This window comes from Rhinolophus ferrumequinum, chromosome 6, assembly GCF_004115265.2.
Source record: "Rhinolophus ferrumequinum isolate MPI-CBG mRhiFer1 chromosome 6, mRhiFer1_v1.p, whole genome shotgun sequence".
Lineage (NCBI taxonomy): Eukaryota > Metazoa > Chordata > Mammalia > Chiroptera > Rhinolophidae > Rhinolophus > Rhinolophus ferrumequinum.
The window spans coordinates 46,514,759-46,529,810 of record NC_046289.1 but is presented as its reverse complement, the minus strand read 5'-3'; the positions used below and the strand labels follow the sequence as shown (position 1 = coordinate 46,529,810).

General features: G+C 47.7%; 1 protein-coding gene across 8 annotated transcripts in view; it reads right to left on the bottom strand.

The window, feature by feature from the left end:
- The window catches only part of DAPK2 (death associated protein kinase 2), a 125,959-nt gene that overhangs the window by 15,087 nt on the left and 95,820 nt on the right, over positions 1-15,052 (bottom strand). For all 8 annotated transcript variants that reach the window (XM_033108273.1, XM_033108271.1, XM_033108278.1 and 5 more), the window contains 5 exons: positions 10,564-10,693; positions 5,130-5,178; positions 4,328-4,354; positions 1,372-1,524; positions 268-313 (listed from right to left, as the gene is read on the bottom strand). In XM_033108273.1, coding sequence (XP_032964164.1) covers positions 268-313; positions 1,372-1,524; positions 4,328-4,354; positions 5,130-5,178; positions 10,564-10,693 — 405 coding nt within the window. The remainder of the gene's footprint in view (positions 1-267; positions 314-1,371; positions 1,525-4,327; positions 4,355-5,129; positions 5,179-10,563; positions 10,694-15,052) is intronic.

Here is a 15,052-nt window from a genome sequence, read left to right as displayed (position 1 = left end):
GGGTTTCAAAGACAAAAGGGTTTCAACCTAGTTTGTGAGGGTTGCATTTCATAAGTCACCTGAACCCGTGAAATATAAACTTAAACCTATAAACCTAGTTGAACAAGCCCCGGACCCTTCAGAGCCCCCGACTAGCTTTCATCCACGCCCAAGGGTCAGTGTTTCAAGCAAGGCCTTTCCAGGGCCCTCTGCATCATGCTATCCAGCCAGCCCTGGCGACAGAGCAGGGACCTGCCTGCTCACTGGAACTCATCACCATGCCCTTACCATGATCCAGGGGTGTCTGAGAGCCTCTTGGATTGTGAGCCGTTTCCTGCAACAAGGATCAAAAACAGCCATGATTCATGAGGACAGAAGCGGAGGGCAAAGTCTTCATTCTTACGCTTCTTAGACCTGCACTTTGGCATTCTTTGACCACTGGCATCCAATCAGAATCATGGGGGACACACAGATGGATGGGAGCTGGCTGAATTCCAAGCACTCCAGAGAAAGTGGTCTGGGAAGACTCCACAATAAGGTGACATTACATAAACCATTCTCTTTGGTCCCAAACTTGAAGGCCCTAATGTCACACTACAGGGAGTCCTAAGTGCTCTTTTGAGTTTCCAGCTTTCCATCGCTAAATCTTTGGTCTCTGTTTTTCTATTTGTCTCCCAGATCCCTTTTCTGCTCTGCCCTGCTCTGCACCCAGGTAGGGTGATCCTACCTAGCACTGCCCTTTGACAGGGAAATGAAGGCCCTGTACTTTACAGGACCCCACTCGGACACTCTCTGAAGTCTGTGGGACCAAGAAGACATGACTTTCTAGAGTCTATGGACCCTACTCCTAACCCATCAAGGCCATGCTCTGGGCACCCACGACCCTACAGTTCCCTCCCCATCTCCTGCTTTGATCCCACAGCCAGGGGGTTCACCCTGGGACCTGAAGAAGGGGTAGGATTATCGTGTCTCCTACTCTGCCACTTACTGGCCTCTCTCAGCTTATCTCCCCCAACTCCCAACTGAACTGGCTTGAAAACTCCATCACATTCCTTTTCAAATCCTAGTTCCAGCTGCCTTTAGGAGAGACTGCACAAAACAATAAACCCTAGAGAAACCCAGGCTGACTTCCAAACACACACTGCGCACATACACACACACACACACACACAGTTATTTACATTTCAACAGGAAAAAAAGCAGAAAGACTTGAGCAAATAAGATCCATGCCAAGTCTCGGCCAGTCCACACTTCTCAGCACCTGCCCAGATTAGACCACAATGGTGCAGATGACAGCCCGTGGCAAAGTGGGGACAGATTGACACGTCTTGGGGAGAGGCAACAGGAGAGGGTCAGTACCTGAGAAACCCATGCCTCTCTCTGTCCTCTTACCGGGTGTCTTTAACCAGAAGCTTCCGAATGAAGTCTTTGGCCAGCTCGCTGGTCTGGCTGAAAAATTCCTCGTCAAAGTCATAACTCACTGCTGTGATGTTTGCCAGCGTTTCCTGCTTCGTGTCTCCCAGGAAAGGGGATGCTCCACTTAGGCTGAACACACAGAGAGGGAACATGTGATTCTAGGAAAGTAGACGGAAGTGGGGGTGATGGGCTCAGGGAACCCTGACTCGACTGTCGCATGGGGAGGGGCGGCTCCCAGCAGCACTGCCCACCCACCCTGGGCAGCCAGTCAGCAGCCTTTTCAAGTGAGTCCAAGTCAATACACTTCATGGAGCTCATACCAAGAGCTTGACAGAGAGAAATTGTGTCTTCCAGGGAATCAAAAGTGGCGGGGAGAGAGGCACAGGAGAACAACGCAGAATATAAGCGAATGCCAGACAAAGGGCTGGGGAGCACAGGACGCAGGGGAGGCCCGGTGCAGGCTGCATGCATGGCAGAGTCGACATTTGCATCAGTTGTGTCTTGAAAAATGAAGATGTTGTCAGCAGTCAGAGAAGGAGATGGAAGGTCTTCTAGGCTCAGGGAGCAGCTGAGCAAAGCATAATAGGTGGAAGTCGATAGGCCATTAGAGACGGGAAGGGTGTGTGAGGTTCCCCTGCAGGGTTTGTCAAGGAGATGTCATTCAATAGTGACTCCTGAATTTACTGTCTTCTGACTCATATTCTCATTGCTTACGGAAAACCTCTACTCAGATGTGCCATTGTCCTAGAAGTCACTGTGCCCAAATCTCCCTCCATGAGCTCCTCACCTTGATTAATGATGTCACTTCACAAGTGTACCCAAGCTAGAAACATAAGGATTACGTCTGACTCTGCCTTTCATTCCCTCACTTCATCTCACTGGCCAAAAAGTCTTGTTGGTTCCATTTACTAAATGTCTCTTAAAGGCCATCCCCATTCCCACTGCCATAATGGCTGCAAGGTGCACTGGAAAAATTTGGTATTTCAGTTCTGAGTTTGAATCCCAGCTCTGTCATTCGTTAGCTGTGTGAACCTAGAGAAGTTACTCAACCTCTCTGAGCTGCAGGTTCCTCCTCTGTAAAATGATGAAAATAAAAGTCTCCACCTCACATTTCTGTTGTGGACAAGAAATACATATAAAATACTCCATGCAATCCTGCCCCAGCCTAAAGCTCTGGAATTGATGGTCATTATTATTGTCATTGCTAGGACACAAAGAACCTTCGATGACTCCCCATTTTCTAAAGGATGGCATCTAAACTCCTGAGCAAGGCCTCAGAAGTGGGTCCCTATAACATGCTCAGTACACGTCACACACTCACTGTTCCCTTTCTTCCTCAGCAGGGAAGCCCTTCCCTCCCCTTCTACCTGGAGAATTAACATCATTCCATAGGACCCAGTTCAAATCAATCAATAGCTATCTCTCTCCCTCCTTCCTCTTTCTCTAACTCCCGCCCTCTGTCCTCAACACCCCTCGTTAAACCTTCCACAGCTCTCCTGTCTGGCTCTCACAGAGGCGTGTTCATACCCCCGCCCACAGACTTGGTCCCACCAGGTGAGAGTTAGCTATCTTGTGTCCCCCCCGATCCAGGAGCTCCAGAGAAGCAGGGCCGACCCTCATTATGTCACCATCCCCCGTGGCTGGCACAATGCCCGCCATGGAGCAGGCACTCAGTACACTGTGTGGAAGTCAAACGAGATACAAGAAGACTATGCGCCCTGTACACCCTGGAATTATTTAATATTTCAGTATGGGAACCAGAGTTCTGAAGAGATCAAGGTTTCAAGAGCCAATACCTGAATATTCTGGCTCTGATCTGAAACTATAGAGCAATATATCAAATTCTCTCTCTTTGCATCAAATTCCTCTGTTTTTTTTTTTTTTTTTTAAATACTGGTGCCCAGACCCCACCCCCAGCAGTTCTTATTTAATAGGTCTGGAGTGGGGCCTGGACTGTGGCTGATATTTAAAGACTTGATGTGCAGCCAGGATTGAGACCCGGCACCACAGCTTGAGGGGAGGGTCCCCGACATCACACAGAGCTCTCAGTCCAAGTGCTGCTGGAAGAGTCAGAGAACTGGTTTACGGGGTTGTTGAGAGAATGACCCCCTCAGCTGCTGAGCGTTGGTTCCCCCCGCCCCCCACCCCCCGTGGCCCCTCTCTGGCTGTGGGCTGACTCTCACCCAGTGTGCCATAGAAATAGCATTTTCCAGGTGTACTGTGAGGGGACACCGGTTGGGAAACAGTGAGGAATGAACACCTAATCGGCCATGTCCTACGTGCCAGAGCAGTGCTAGGAAATTTGCACGCGCCGGCTTGTTTATCCCTTATTTATACACACCCATGGTGGGAAGTTTGTGATTTCTATCATTTTTCTGATGAGGCCCAGAGAGAGGTTAAGAATCTGCTCGAGGCCACAGAGATGGAAAGTGCCAGATCCACTGCACACAGAGCTATGCAGGAAATCTCTACTTAAGCAACTTAATACTTCAGGGACAGGAAAGAGAGACTCTGGGGAGAAAGGAAGAGGGAGTGAGAGCTGGGAAAGGAAGGCAAAAGGGCGAGAAAGAAGAGGAGGGTAGGCAGGGTAGCTTGAGGGCTCTCCCAAGGCTTCTGAGTGGAAGCTGCCATTCCCACAGGAAACCTCGGTCTGGGTAAGGCTGAGCAGTGGATTCCTGGCCAGGGCGAGGGTGCAGACACAGTGTGAGCAGGATGGAGGGCCCTGGGGTCCTGCCCAACCCCAACCCAGGGCTAAAGGTGTGAAATGGAGCTAAGAGTGCTTAGCTTCAGGTTTGCTGTATGGATTGAACACATCTGGTTCGTGGTGGGTGCTCAGGAAACGTCAGTCTGTCTGTCTGCCTGCCCCTCTCTCCTTCCTCTTGTTTTCCCCAGGACTAAGCTGGGTGGGAGCCTCGGGATCAGGGATACTCACAGGATGTAGGTGATGACGCCTATGCTCCTGCAAAATAAAGAACAATCAAATCAGGACCTCCTGACTCTAACCCCAGACTAGACTCTAACCCCCACTCACTAGCCCCTCCACGGAGGCCTCTGGATGCCATCTCAGGCCCCACACCCCTCTTCATCCCACTCTTCAGCAGCACCCCGGGAAGCGTGCGGAGTCATCAAGCTCTGGACATGGAGTCCGAGGACCCAAGTTCAAGATCGGACTCCTGTGCTTACAGGCTGTGATTGGGGCAAGTCCCTGATCAACGCGGAGAATCCTTCTCCTCCTACAATGAGGATAATGATAACTACTCAACAGAACTGCTGGGAAGATTGGAGACGGTGCCCAGACAACTATAAAGCACTGTTGAAAAGAAACGAGTCCTGTCCGTGCAGAGAATCACTCACTGTGGCATCCCCAGGCTCGAAACAGAGTCCAGAATAGGAGAGGCTCTCAGCAGTCACCGGTTGACTGGCTGAACGAGCTAGTGTTACTATTATCTCGCTCAGGGCTGTGGCAGGCCTCCGCGGTGAGCCTGCACCTCCAGTCTCACTTCTCCCCTTGTTCTCCACCTCAGTCATGTTCTGACTGGCCTCAGGTCCAAGCCTAGATGCCTCCACCTGCCCAGACTGTAGGCCCAGCACACCTGGAGTAGCCAGGGGCTCTAAAAGGTGAATGTGGAGAAAGGGGTTTTCATGATCAAGGGGGATCTCAGCCAGAGCCAGGGTCTGAGCCCTTCTGTCTTTGGAAGGATCCCTAGACTACCTGGATGGCCTACACAACTTACCACATGTCAGCCTCCAGGCCCAGGGGCTCATAGTTCACAATTTCTGGAGCTGAAAGAAGCCATGTTAAAGAGTCAGCAGAGTATGAAAATGAGAAGAAATGGCTGTAGGGTATTTTAAGGAATTTGGTGCCAAATGTCTCCACCCTGAATCCCCACTGAGGAAAACCAGAGCAAAGGAAGGAGATAATCCGGATCTAAGAATTTTGAGGAAGTTAGCTTCCTGTTATCCTTTACAAAGAGCTCTTGACAGTGAGGAAGAGAGAAAGCACATAGGAACATCTGGAAAAGGAAGAGGAGGATGAGAAGAGGAAGACGTAGGAAGGGGAAAGGGGGCCTAACCACAAGGCCCGTCTTAGAACGCTCTAGTGGAAACCAGTCAGGTCAGCACTGGAAAGTGATGGAGGAGAAGACAGAGAGGGAATCCACATTCCTCGAGTCTGGTCTGAAAGAGGGCACCTCCCACCTGAGGGACAGGAGGCCACTCTGGGAGCTACTGAGATGATGAATTTGAGGTGCTGGAGGGGCACCCAGGGAAAGACGTCCAGGAAGAAGCTGGGTATTGGGGAGTGGGCCAGAGCCATCAAATTTACAGTCATTGTACAGGTAGAAACAGGAGTTGTGCAAATGATGCCGTGAGCAGGAGAGAGTGCAGAGTCTAGGAAAGAAGGCTCTACTGAGGAAAAGAGACCTAATGGGGCCCAGAGATCAAGCAGACAAGCACTAGAAAATGAGTGTTGAATTCCACACTCACTGCAGTGCCCAGAGTGTGGAAAGGGAAATAAGAGTGCAGACGACTCTTAAAAAGCTTGGTGATGGAATGGAGGAGAATAAGAAGGGCAGTAGCTAGAGAAGGGAGAAGGACTGAGCCTGTTTAACCACTAATGGAAAAAGATGGAGAGCGGGAAAGGCTGTTTGTTCATCTGGACCAGTATCGAATCCACCTCATCTCTAAGGTGTACCCACCATCCCACGCTCCCAACCTCTCCCCTACTTCCAGATACAGGGAACCCCTTCCTGGTTTTGCTTAATTTTTAGCTTCATAAAAATGATGTCATACTGCACGTGATCTACTGTCACTTGATTTTTCTCCCCACTCAACATTCTAGTTCTAGCGTTCATTGAAGGTTCATCCATTGAGTGATCTTTCATTTTCACTGCTATATAATAAATAGTCCATTGTGTGGAGATAGAATTCTATTTTTCACGCATTCTCCTCCCAGTGATCCTCTGGATGGTTTCTACTTCTTTTAATATTGGAACAACAATGCTATGAACTTTTTTTGTACGTAGCACTTTTTTTGTCTCCTGGCACACACATGAAATACTTTCTCTATTACAGTGATATTCAAAGTGTGGTCCACAGAAAAAGAGTCTGCAGATTGTCACTGGTCCAGACAAGATAGGTACAGAAACAGAAAGTAAGCATTAGAGACTCATATACAGCAATTTGACATTGTCTTGACATTCAAACTATGATAATTTTTCTGGGAATTAATTTTTCTTGTAGCTTACCTAAGAAGCAGTCCAAGACAGATTGAAGAATTTTTGTTTCTTTCACCATAGAGTTTGAGAGGCACAAGTCACTTTCCAGTGCTTATCTGCTCTATATACTTATACACTCATTTCTGTCCTCTACGTGCTTTTGTTTGTCCCTTTATTCCCTTTTTCCCTGTGCTTTTCTTCTTTCTTCTTTCTTCTTCTTCTTCTTCTCCCCCTTCCCTTCTTTCTCCTTCTTCTTTTTTTAGTTTTTTTTTCATTGTTTCTTCCCCCAACCTATACTTTTGCGATGGCTACCCTCATCATTGTTTTAAACAGAAAATGGTTATATTTGCCTAATGTTTACTGATATCTTTGCTCCTATTGCTTCTTACATTGAGACCTCCCTTTAGAGGTCATTTTCTTTAATTCAGATGTACATCTTTTAGAAGGTCTGTTCATAGAGTTCTGTTGGTGGTTAATTGTTTTGTTTTCTTGTTGTTGTTCTTTTTATTTTTTGCTTTGTTTTACCTGAATCTTTTATCCTCATTCTTGACATGTAATTTTCCTGGGTACACAATTATGGGTTTTTTAAATTTTTCTCAGCTCTTTGAAGGTACTATTCTACTGGACATTTGTTTTGAGAAGCATGTTGTCAGTCTAATTACTGTTTGTTTGTTTGTTCTGTAGGTCCTCTGTCTTTTCTTTCTAGCTGCTTTTAAGATCTTCTCTGTCTTTGCTACCCTAGAGTCTAACTATAATGTGTCTAGGTACGGATTATTCTTTTCTGTTTGATATACAAGTACATCGTCCTTTCTTTATCTGGGGATACATGTTTTTACATTAATTCTAAAAATTCTCAGCAATTTTCTTCAAGTATTGCTCCTCTAGTGTCTCTATTCTTTCCTCTGAGATTCCAAATACACCTATGTTAGGCTTTCTTTCTTTCACTTATCCTCTTTTGCTTATCCTCTCTTTCATATCTTTGTCTTTGTCACTCTGTGGTACTCTAGCTAATTTTTTTCCAGCTCGGTCTTCCAATTCTTCAACTCTCACCTCAGCAGTGTGTAATCTGCTGGGTAGCCCGTTGAGTTTTAAATTTCTATGACTACATATCGAATTTCTTAAAGTTCTATCTGGTTGTTTTTAGAATTTGCCTGGTCATTTTTGGCACTCTTTTTGCTGCTTGCTCATTCTGGTGATTCTATCTTTTATTTCTCTGTACAATCCATTTATTTTACAGTCAATATCTGACAATTTCAATATCTTATGTCTTTGAACATCTAAGTCTTGTTCGTCTCTGATTGAAATACTGATACGTGCCCTTGCCTTTGGGAGAGGGCTTCCTACTGAATTTTCTTGCTCCATTTCTAAGTTCATTTCATTGGCTTTTGGGAGTAGGAGGTGATGCTGAAGGCGTTACTACCCTTAAAGATGTCTCTGATTTCCCAGGAGTCCAGAATGTCATTAAAAAGTATATTTTCCTCAAGAATCCAGTTTTGTAATGGGAGGGCTTGTGGAAGACCAGGTCCACCACCCTCCGGGAGGCTGATACTAAATTTTTAACCCTGGATCTCAGGTTGACATTTCAAAGGAATGGAGGGAGTAGGGAAAGTGGTTATAACCTATTTCTCGGGGATCTTGGGCAAAGAAAGTCATCATAGTTTGGACAGGGGCTTAGAAAAGATACCCTATATATCTCTAAGGTACAAACAAAACCAGTTTGGGGCTGGAGCTGACTCATACTGGCTAATAAGAGTCAACTGTGAGCAATTCTTCCCAACTCTGAATTCAGCGATACATTAGTAGCTTGAAATTGGCAAACGTTATAAATTAAGGTTTGGTTTTGTTTTGAGACCCAGTTATTAGGACATTTACCAGCATGCCACTGGGCAAAACCCTCCACAGTCTGGCTTCACCCATTAATATCCCACTCACACAAATAGTCTGTGTGAATTCTCTGCTTCATCCAGAGTGGATAGTGAATTTTTCCTGATAAATGCGCTCATTCTGGCCCTATCCCCCTGCTATGGATGACTGAACCTGGAATATGCTCCTCCTCTACCCTGGCTCCCTCCCCATTCCTCTTCAGATGCTTCTCCCACCCACAAGAGCCCTGTCCCTCACTGATTCAAAGCCATAAGGGATACCTTCGACTGCGAGAACAGATAGCTTGTTTGAACAGTCTTTGAGAGCTGTTGACATCACTCGCTTTACAATTAATCACATCCTGTCTTGTGGCACCTCTTCCATTATTGCCCTGAATTTTTAGTTGAACCTTTTATTGTTATTTAATACTTGGTATGACTTAACTAAATTAACATATACATTTTTACCATATATGTGAATGGTGGGCAATGACTGCTATCTCAGAAAAAGTACAAGAATAGATGTCTTGTGCCCCAGCCTCAAGCTGGCTCTGCCACCAACTCACTGGGTGGCGTTGGGTATATCATTCTGAATGTGGCTCCTTACCATCACTGTATCTGTCCCTAGTACCTCACGTGATAGCTGTCATACAGTAGGTGAAGAATCACCACTGGGTGACCTTAACAACTCTTCCAGCCCTCTAAGTCCACATTTGTTAAACTAGACCAGATGATGTGAAAAGAGCTTTCCAGCACTCCTATGCGGTGGCTTGATGTCGTGCTTCTACAAATGGTAAGGCACTTGGAGTCAGGGTCTTCTTAGAGAGACAACCCAGTATGATGGAAAGAGCACAGGCTTTCGCATGGATGTATCTGTATTTGAGTCTCAACTCCACCACCTACTGGCTGTTTTGCCCGGAACAAAGCAGTTGATAGAGAAAATCATTAAATCTGCTTCATGAGGTGCTTTGAGGATTAACTGAGATAATGTCTGTGGAGCACCACGCATGCCTTGTTTCCCCAAAAATAAGACCTAGCCAGACAATCAGCTCTAATGCATCTTTGGGAGCAAAAATTAATATAAGCCCCAGAATTATATTATTACCTTATATTATGTTATGTTATGTTATGTTATGTTATGTTATGTTATATTATATTACCGGGTCTTATAGTAAAATAAGACCGGGTCTTATATTAATTTTTGCTCCAAAAGATGCATTACAGCTGATTGTCCGGCTAGGTCTTATTTTCGGGGAAACACAGTAGTACTTGGCACATAGCAAGATTCCCCTATCGAGGGGGTCTGTGGGCGCTCTGCAGGGCCATAGTATCTGCAGAGCGTGTACATGTGGCCTGAAAATCCATCAGAGTGGATGCTGTGACACATTCTGTCTTCGTTTTTTATTAGAATGTGGTCAGAAGTTTCAGCGCCCCGGTTTTAAGGAGACCATACATTCCCTCCATTTCCAAGACCACTCCAACTCCCAAAGCAGAGAGACAGTGGTTCTCAACTCTCTTTCCTTTCCCCTTTGCAGGGCTGTTTCGTTATGACCCCCAACCTGCAGCCCCAGCCCCATGAGGGAGTTTCTGGGGCTGGGCCACGGGTGAGAGAAACAGAGGGAAGAGGAGCCTCCAGGGCCCCCCGTGTGTGAATAAAGGCACCCAGGACAGGTGAGTATGTGGAACTGGCATCTGGCAAATGATTCCCCTTTTTTTTTTCTGGAAATCAAATGCTACTCCAGAGAGTTGAATTTACAGCAATGCAAGAGGGTGAGGTAATTTTAAATCTTCACAACAAACTCATCGAAGAGCTGGTGGTGGGGCCAGCTCTGGGAGGGTTTATCTCTGCAGTGGCCTCTAGCCACAGCTGGCCTTCCTAGGTCCCACTAGGCACTCAAAGCCAGCCCTGGACCCTCACCCAGAGGCTGAGCAAGACTTCTCCTTCCCCACCCATTAGGTGTCGAGGGGGTTTCCCAGGCATCACCTCTCAGCACAGAGGCTGTAGTCCCCGACGCGGGGTTTGCTCCTGGGATTTCTTTACCTTTTGATCCCAGGTTCTTTGCTGGGAGAGAAATAGGCCTAGGACTCACCAACAAATTCTGGCGTGCCAAAAATATTCTTAAATTCAACTCCATCTTCTATTTCGTGAGCCAGGCCAAAGTCAATCAGCTTGATGTGTGGAATGGGAATATTCTTGTCCAACAACATAATGTTTTCTGGCTGGAGAACAAGAAAAGGAAAGGAAGAAAAGACGGTAATTAAAGCCCCGTTTTGCGATTTTGCTTTGGGCTGGGGTGGGGTTTGGTGTTCTTTTTTTAGGAGACGAAGACCACATGAACTCTTTCTTGGTTTTGTGTCCTCACTCTTCTTCTGGGAACGCTAAAACGGGCAAGCACTGAGGGCAACGTCTCGGTTTTACCAAACCCACTGCTCATGGCAGAAACGGAGATGGTGGCTTTCATCACCCTTTCTGTCTCTGAATGGCAGGTCCCTTCAGTGCAGTGCCTCTGTTTCTCTATCTGTCAGATGCAACCAGGGAGACAGATACCTGCAGCCATTTCCTGTAAACAAAACCACCGCCTCTTTGTAAATGTGATGGGGGCAGAGGCATCGCAGCCAAGCCTCCTCGGTTTACACTTGGCTTATTGACCTTCATCTTCCTGACCACGTCTTTCCCCAGGCCAGCCAGCTTCCTGTTGACAACACTCTTCTCCTCTAGACAAATGGTGTGGCTCACACTTCTCGATGTGTTTAACTAATTTTGTCCCTCAGCAGGACACAGGGGAAAATGTACCTGATTTCCAGGGAAAATACCAGCTGCCCCGGCTATTTCCAGCCGAGCAAACAGCTGCCAAATCTGACATAACAATGCACGTGTGTGTTGGTGGCGGGACAGCCCCTGCCCTGGCCTCATACACCCTGGGCACCCCGTGAGGCCAGAGCAGAATCCTAAGTCCTTCTCACCCCCACCCAACCTCTCAGAGTATGCACTGCGTGAGCAGGTCCCTCTGTTGCACCCTCTTTCCTCCCACTCCCACCATGACTGTCCTAGACTCCATTCAAAGTGGAATGTCCTGACAACATACAACCACACAAAGCCGTGTACACAAATGTCACAGGAGGATATTCATAATGTAACAGTGACATATCTTCTATTTTGAGATTTAAACCTCTGATCTGTTAATCATTTGATTTGACAGTGTGGTTTGTCTTGGGACTTTTTAAAAGGTTTTCTTCTCCTTGCTTCCCTCCCCCCTGGCCAAACCTGAATAATTCTGTTTACTATACATTTACTATGCAAGTGTCTACCAACTGATGACTAGATAAACAAAATGTGGTGTATCCATACAGTGAAGTCCAGCCATGAAAACGAATGAAGGCAAAGACAAAAAAAAAAAAAAAGGAATGAAGTACCGAAACATGTCACAGCACAAATGAATGTAGAAAACATTATGCCAAGTAGGAGAATCAATTACAAAAGACCATGTATTACATGATTCCATTTATACGAAATATCCTGAATAGGCAGATCCATAGAGACATAAAGTAGATTAGTAGTTGCCTAAGAATGGGGGAATGGGGAGTGACTGCTAACAGGTACAGGGCTCCTTTTGGGGTAATGAAAAATTTCTAAAGTTGATTATGGTGTTAGTTGTACAACTTTGTAAATTGTACACTTTAAATGAGTGAAGTGCATGGTATAGGACATCTCTCAAGAAAGCAGTTTTAAAACAATAAACAAACAAAGAAACAGGTATCTGTATGTTTAAGAAAACTGAATGTCCCTATTTCTCAAGCTACTGAAGAATTTCCAGCCTTGCACCTTTGCTCAGATCACTTGCTCCACCCGGCACGCCTTCTGCGCAGTCTCTGCCCGCCAAGATCCTAGCTGGGCTTCAAAGTCTAACCCACCCACCTCATCCTGAAAACCCTCCTCAGCAGCACTAACCATCGCTACCACCCGAGGTGAACTCTCCCTCCCCTAGGCTCCTCCGAGCTTATCTGAACCTTTTTGTTATGACACTCATCACGCTTTCCCTTGTCCAAGTGTCCTTGCTGCCTTTGTCCTAACTCCCCTACGGGATCCTCGGCAGGAGGGGAGATTCAGGTCTTTGCATCTTGGTCCCCACAGCGCAGAGCACAGAGGCTGGCAGGCCGAGGGTGGCCCTATTTGTTAGCTGAACGGATTCTGAATCTGGACTAAAGACACCCCAGGAACCCCCACCCCAAACTTCCCGGCACCACGATGTCTCTGTGACCTCACATCACAGTGGCTGAAAACTTTCACTCAAGTGAGCTGGCTGAGGGCCCTTTTCAGAAAAATAAATGATACATTTCCTTTAGCATTTTTCAGGCTTGTTTATTCTTTCTTCCCCCCTGGAGATTTCTCTCAACTTTATTTTGAAATGTGTCCAAGTCCTTTTCCAAGGCAGAGGCGAGTTTTTGGCTCTGCAGAAAGGAGAGTGAGGACAGGGTAAGGTCAGGAGACAGGACCCAGGCAGGTGGCCCTACTCCAGTGCCTCCAACCCCGCTGTCCAGCAGCTGCCCACGGACCCCACAAGGGTCCATGCAGTCAGCTGCATGCTCCCCACTGCACACCACATCCTGGGAAGGTGGCTTTTCCTCCCTCCATTCCAGCACATTCCTCAGCCACCTTATTGGGAACTTCTCTTCCAGGGAATGACCTTGAGGCTTGTCTCTGGGGCCAAGGGGCCAAGGCCCAGATCCTTCTGAGCATCACAGGGTGCTTGAGGTCTGGGCACTACCACACAACACTCTGAATGAGGATAGGAGCCGTAGTGGACAGAGGCAGACACACCAGACCTGTGAACCCCGGGACCATGGGGCAGCAGGGACAGGGGTGGGGAAAGACAGGGAGGAAGGAAGAACAATTTTCCCAGGTAGCACAGCCCTGAGAGGTGAGAAGCGTCCTTGCTTCGCATCCTCTCTTCTCAGTGACCCACAGTACAGGGGAAATAGCCTCTCCATCGGCTTGTGAGAACCTCGCGGGAAGGCCACGTTTTCTCACCTGAGTCCCGCCTGCCCCCAACCCCGTTCTAAGAACCTAACACACAGCAGATGGCTTCTCCCCTGCTTGGAACACTCTCCCTGTAGTTCCTATCCCAAACTTGGCTAATTCCTATTCACATTTCAGTAAAAATAGTACCTCCTCTAGAAGGCCTTCGCGCACACACACGCCACCGATTGCAGTGCTTCTTCCACTGTCTCAGGGTGGTGGCTTACCTGTCTCTCTGCACTGGGCTGCAAGCTTCCTGAGACCTATCATCTACCCAAAGCTTGGTATAGAGCCTGGAATCCGTGCTCAATAAATGAAAATGATCCCTGAGTGAATTCAGGAGCCATTTAGTAAGCTGCAGCCATGTGTTCACTGAGCACGTGACATATTTTATACCTCACTGAAATGAACCCTCTCAGCTTATGCGGTGGGTATTATCATTCCTCTGTTTCAGAAGAGAAACCACGACTGAAGTACTGGCTTTAACCTCCACCTGACGGGCTCCTGGGCTTGTGCTCCTCACCACCAGACTAAATGATCCCCCTTCCCTGCCTCTCAAGGGTCCTGGGAAACTATCGCAGGAAGAAGTGGGAGTGTCGCTTGGCCTGGCACCCAGGGGCGGCCTCAGGGCCTGGCACCTTTCCTGCTCTGGCACCTGCCTCCTGTCCCAGAACGCCTTTCCTTCCAGTGATGATTTTACCCAGGTCAGGGGCCCCCACCCTCGCCCTTGGCCTGGCCCTTGTGCAGTGAGTGTCCAGAGACGCAGAAAGAACTCCAGAGCTGGATTTCCTCATCTCAGTGAGAAGACAGGGATCCTGGCAAAGAGAGTCCCAGGGTGGGTCTGGATGAAGTGATGTGACCTGGGAGTTTCAGACTGGGGGCTTGCCCTGGGACAGCAAGACTGTTCTGACGGGTGGTCAGGACGTGGGTTCTTGTCCCCACCTCACCACTGGGCCATTTGGACCAGATGTACCTTCAGGCTTAGACCTGCCCTGACTGCGAGAACACAGAGGCCATGGGAACCAGTGCTGCATGCTTCCTTCCCAGGCCACTAAGGCGATTTCAGCCAGTCAGAGGATTTGGACTCCACATCTGTAGCTCCTTCTGCTTTCAGAAAGGCTTTCTTCTTGCTATTCTAACCTCCACTAATGGCCTGATGATACCCAGGAGGTAACGCAGGGACTGACATTTACCAAACATTTACCAAGACAAGCAGGGCACCAGTGTTCTACACTAGTCATCCTTGCAGGCACCTGAGTGGTAGGTACTGTTATCAACCCCATTTCACAGATGAGGAAAACAGAGGCTCAGAGAACTAAAGCATTTAGTTCTCCGAGGTGCAACAGCTCATAATGGCAGAGTCAGGGGATGCTTCCTGGGCAGTCCAGCCCTGACTCTCTTCATCACATGACCCAGTTTGGTTAAACATCTTCAGCGGTCCCACTGACCCTCAGAGAAAGCCCAATGCCCCACCTGATGTTTAAGGCCTCCAGGGCTCTGCACTGGCTGCCCCACGCTGCCGTTCCAGCCTCACTTGCCTGTACCTGCCCCATATCCCCTCA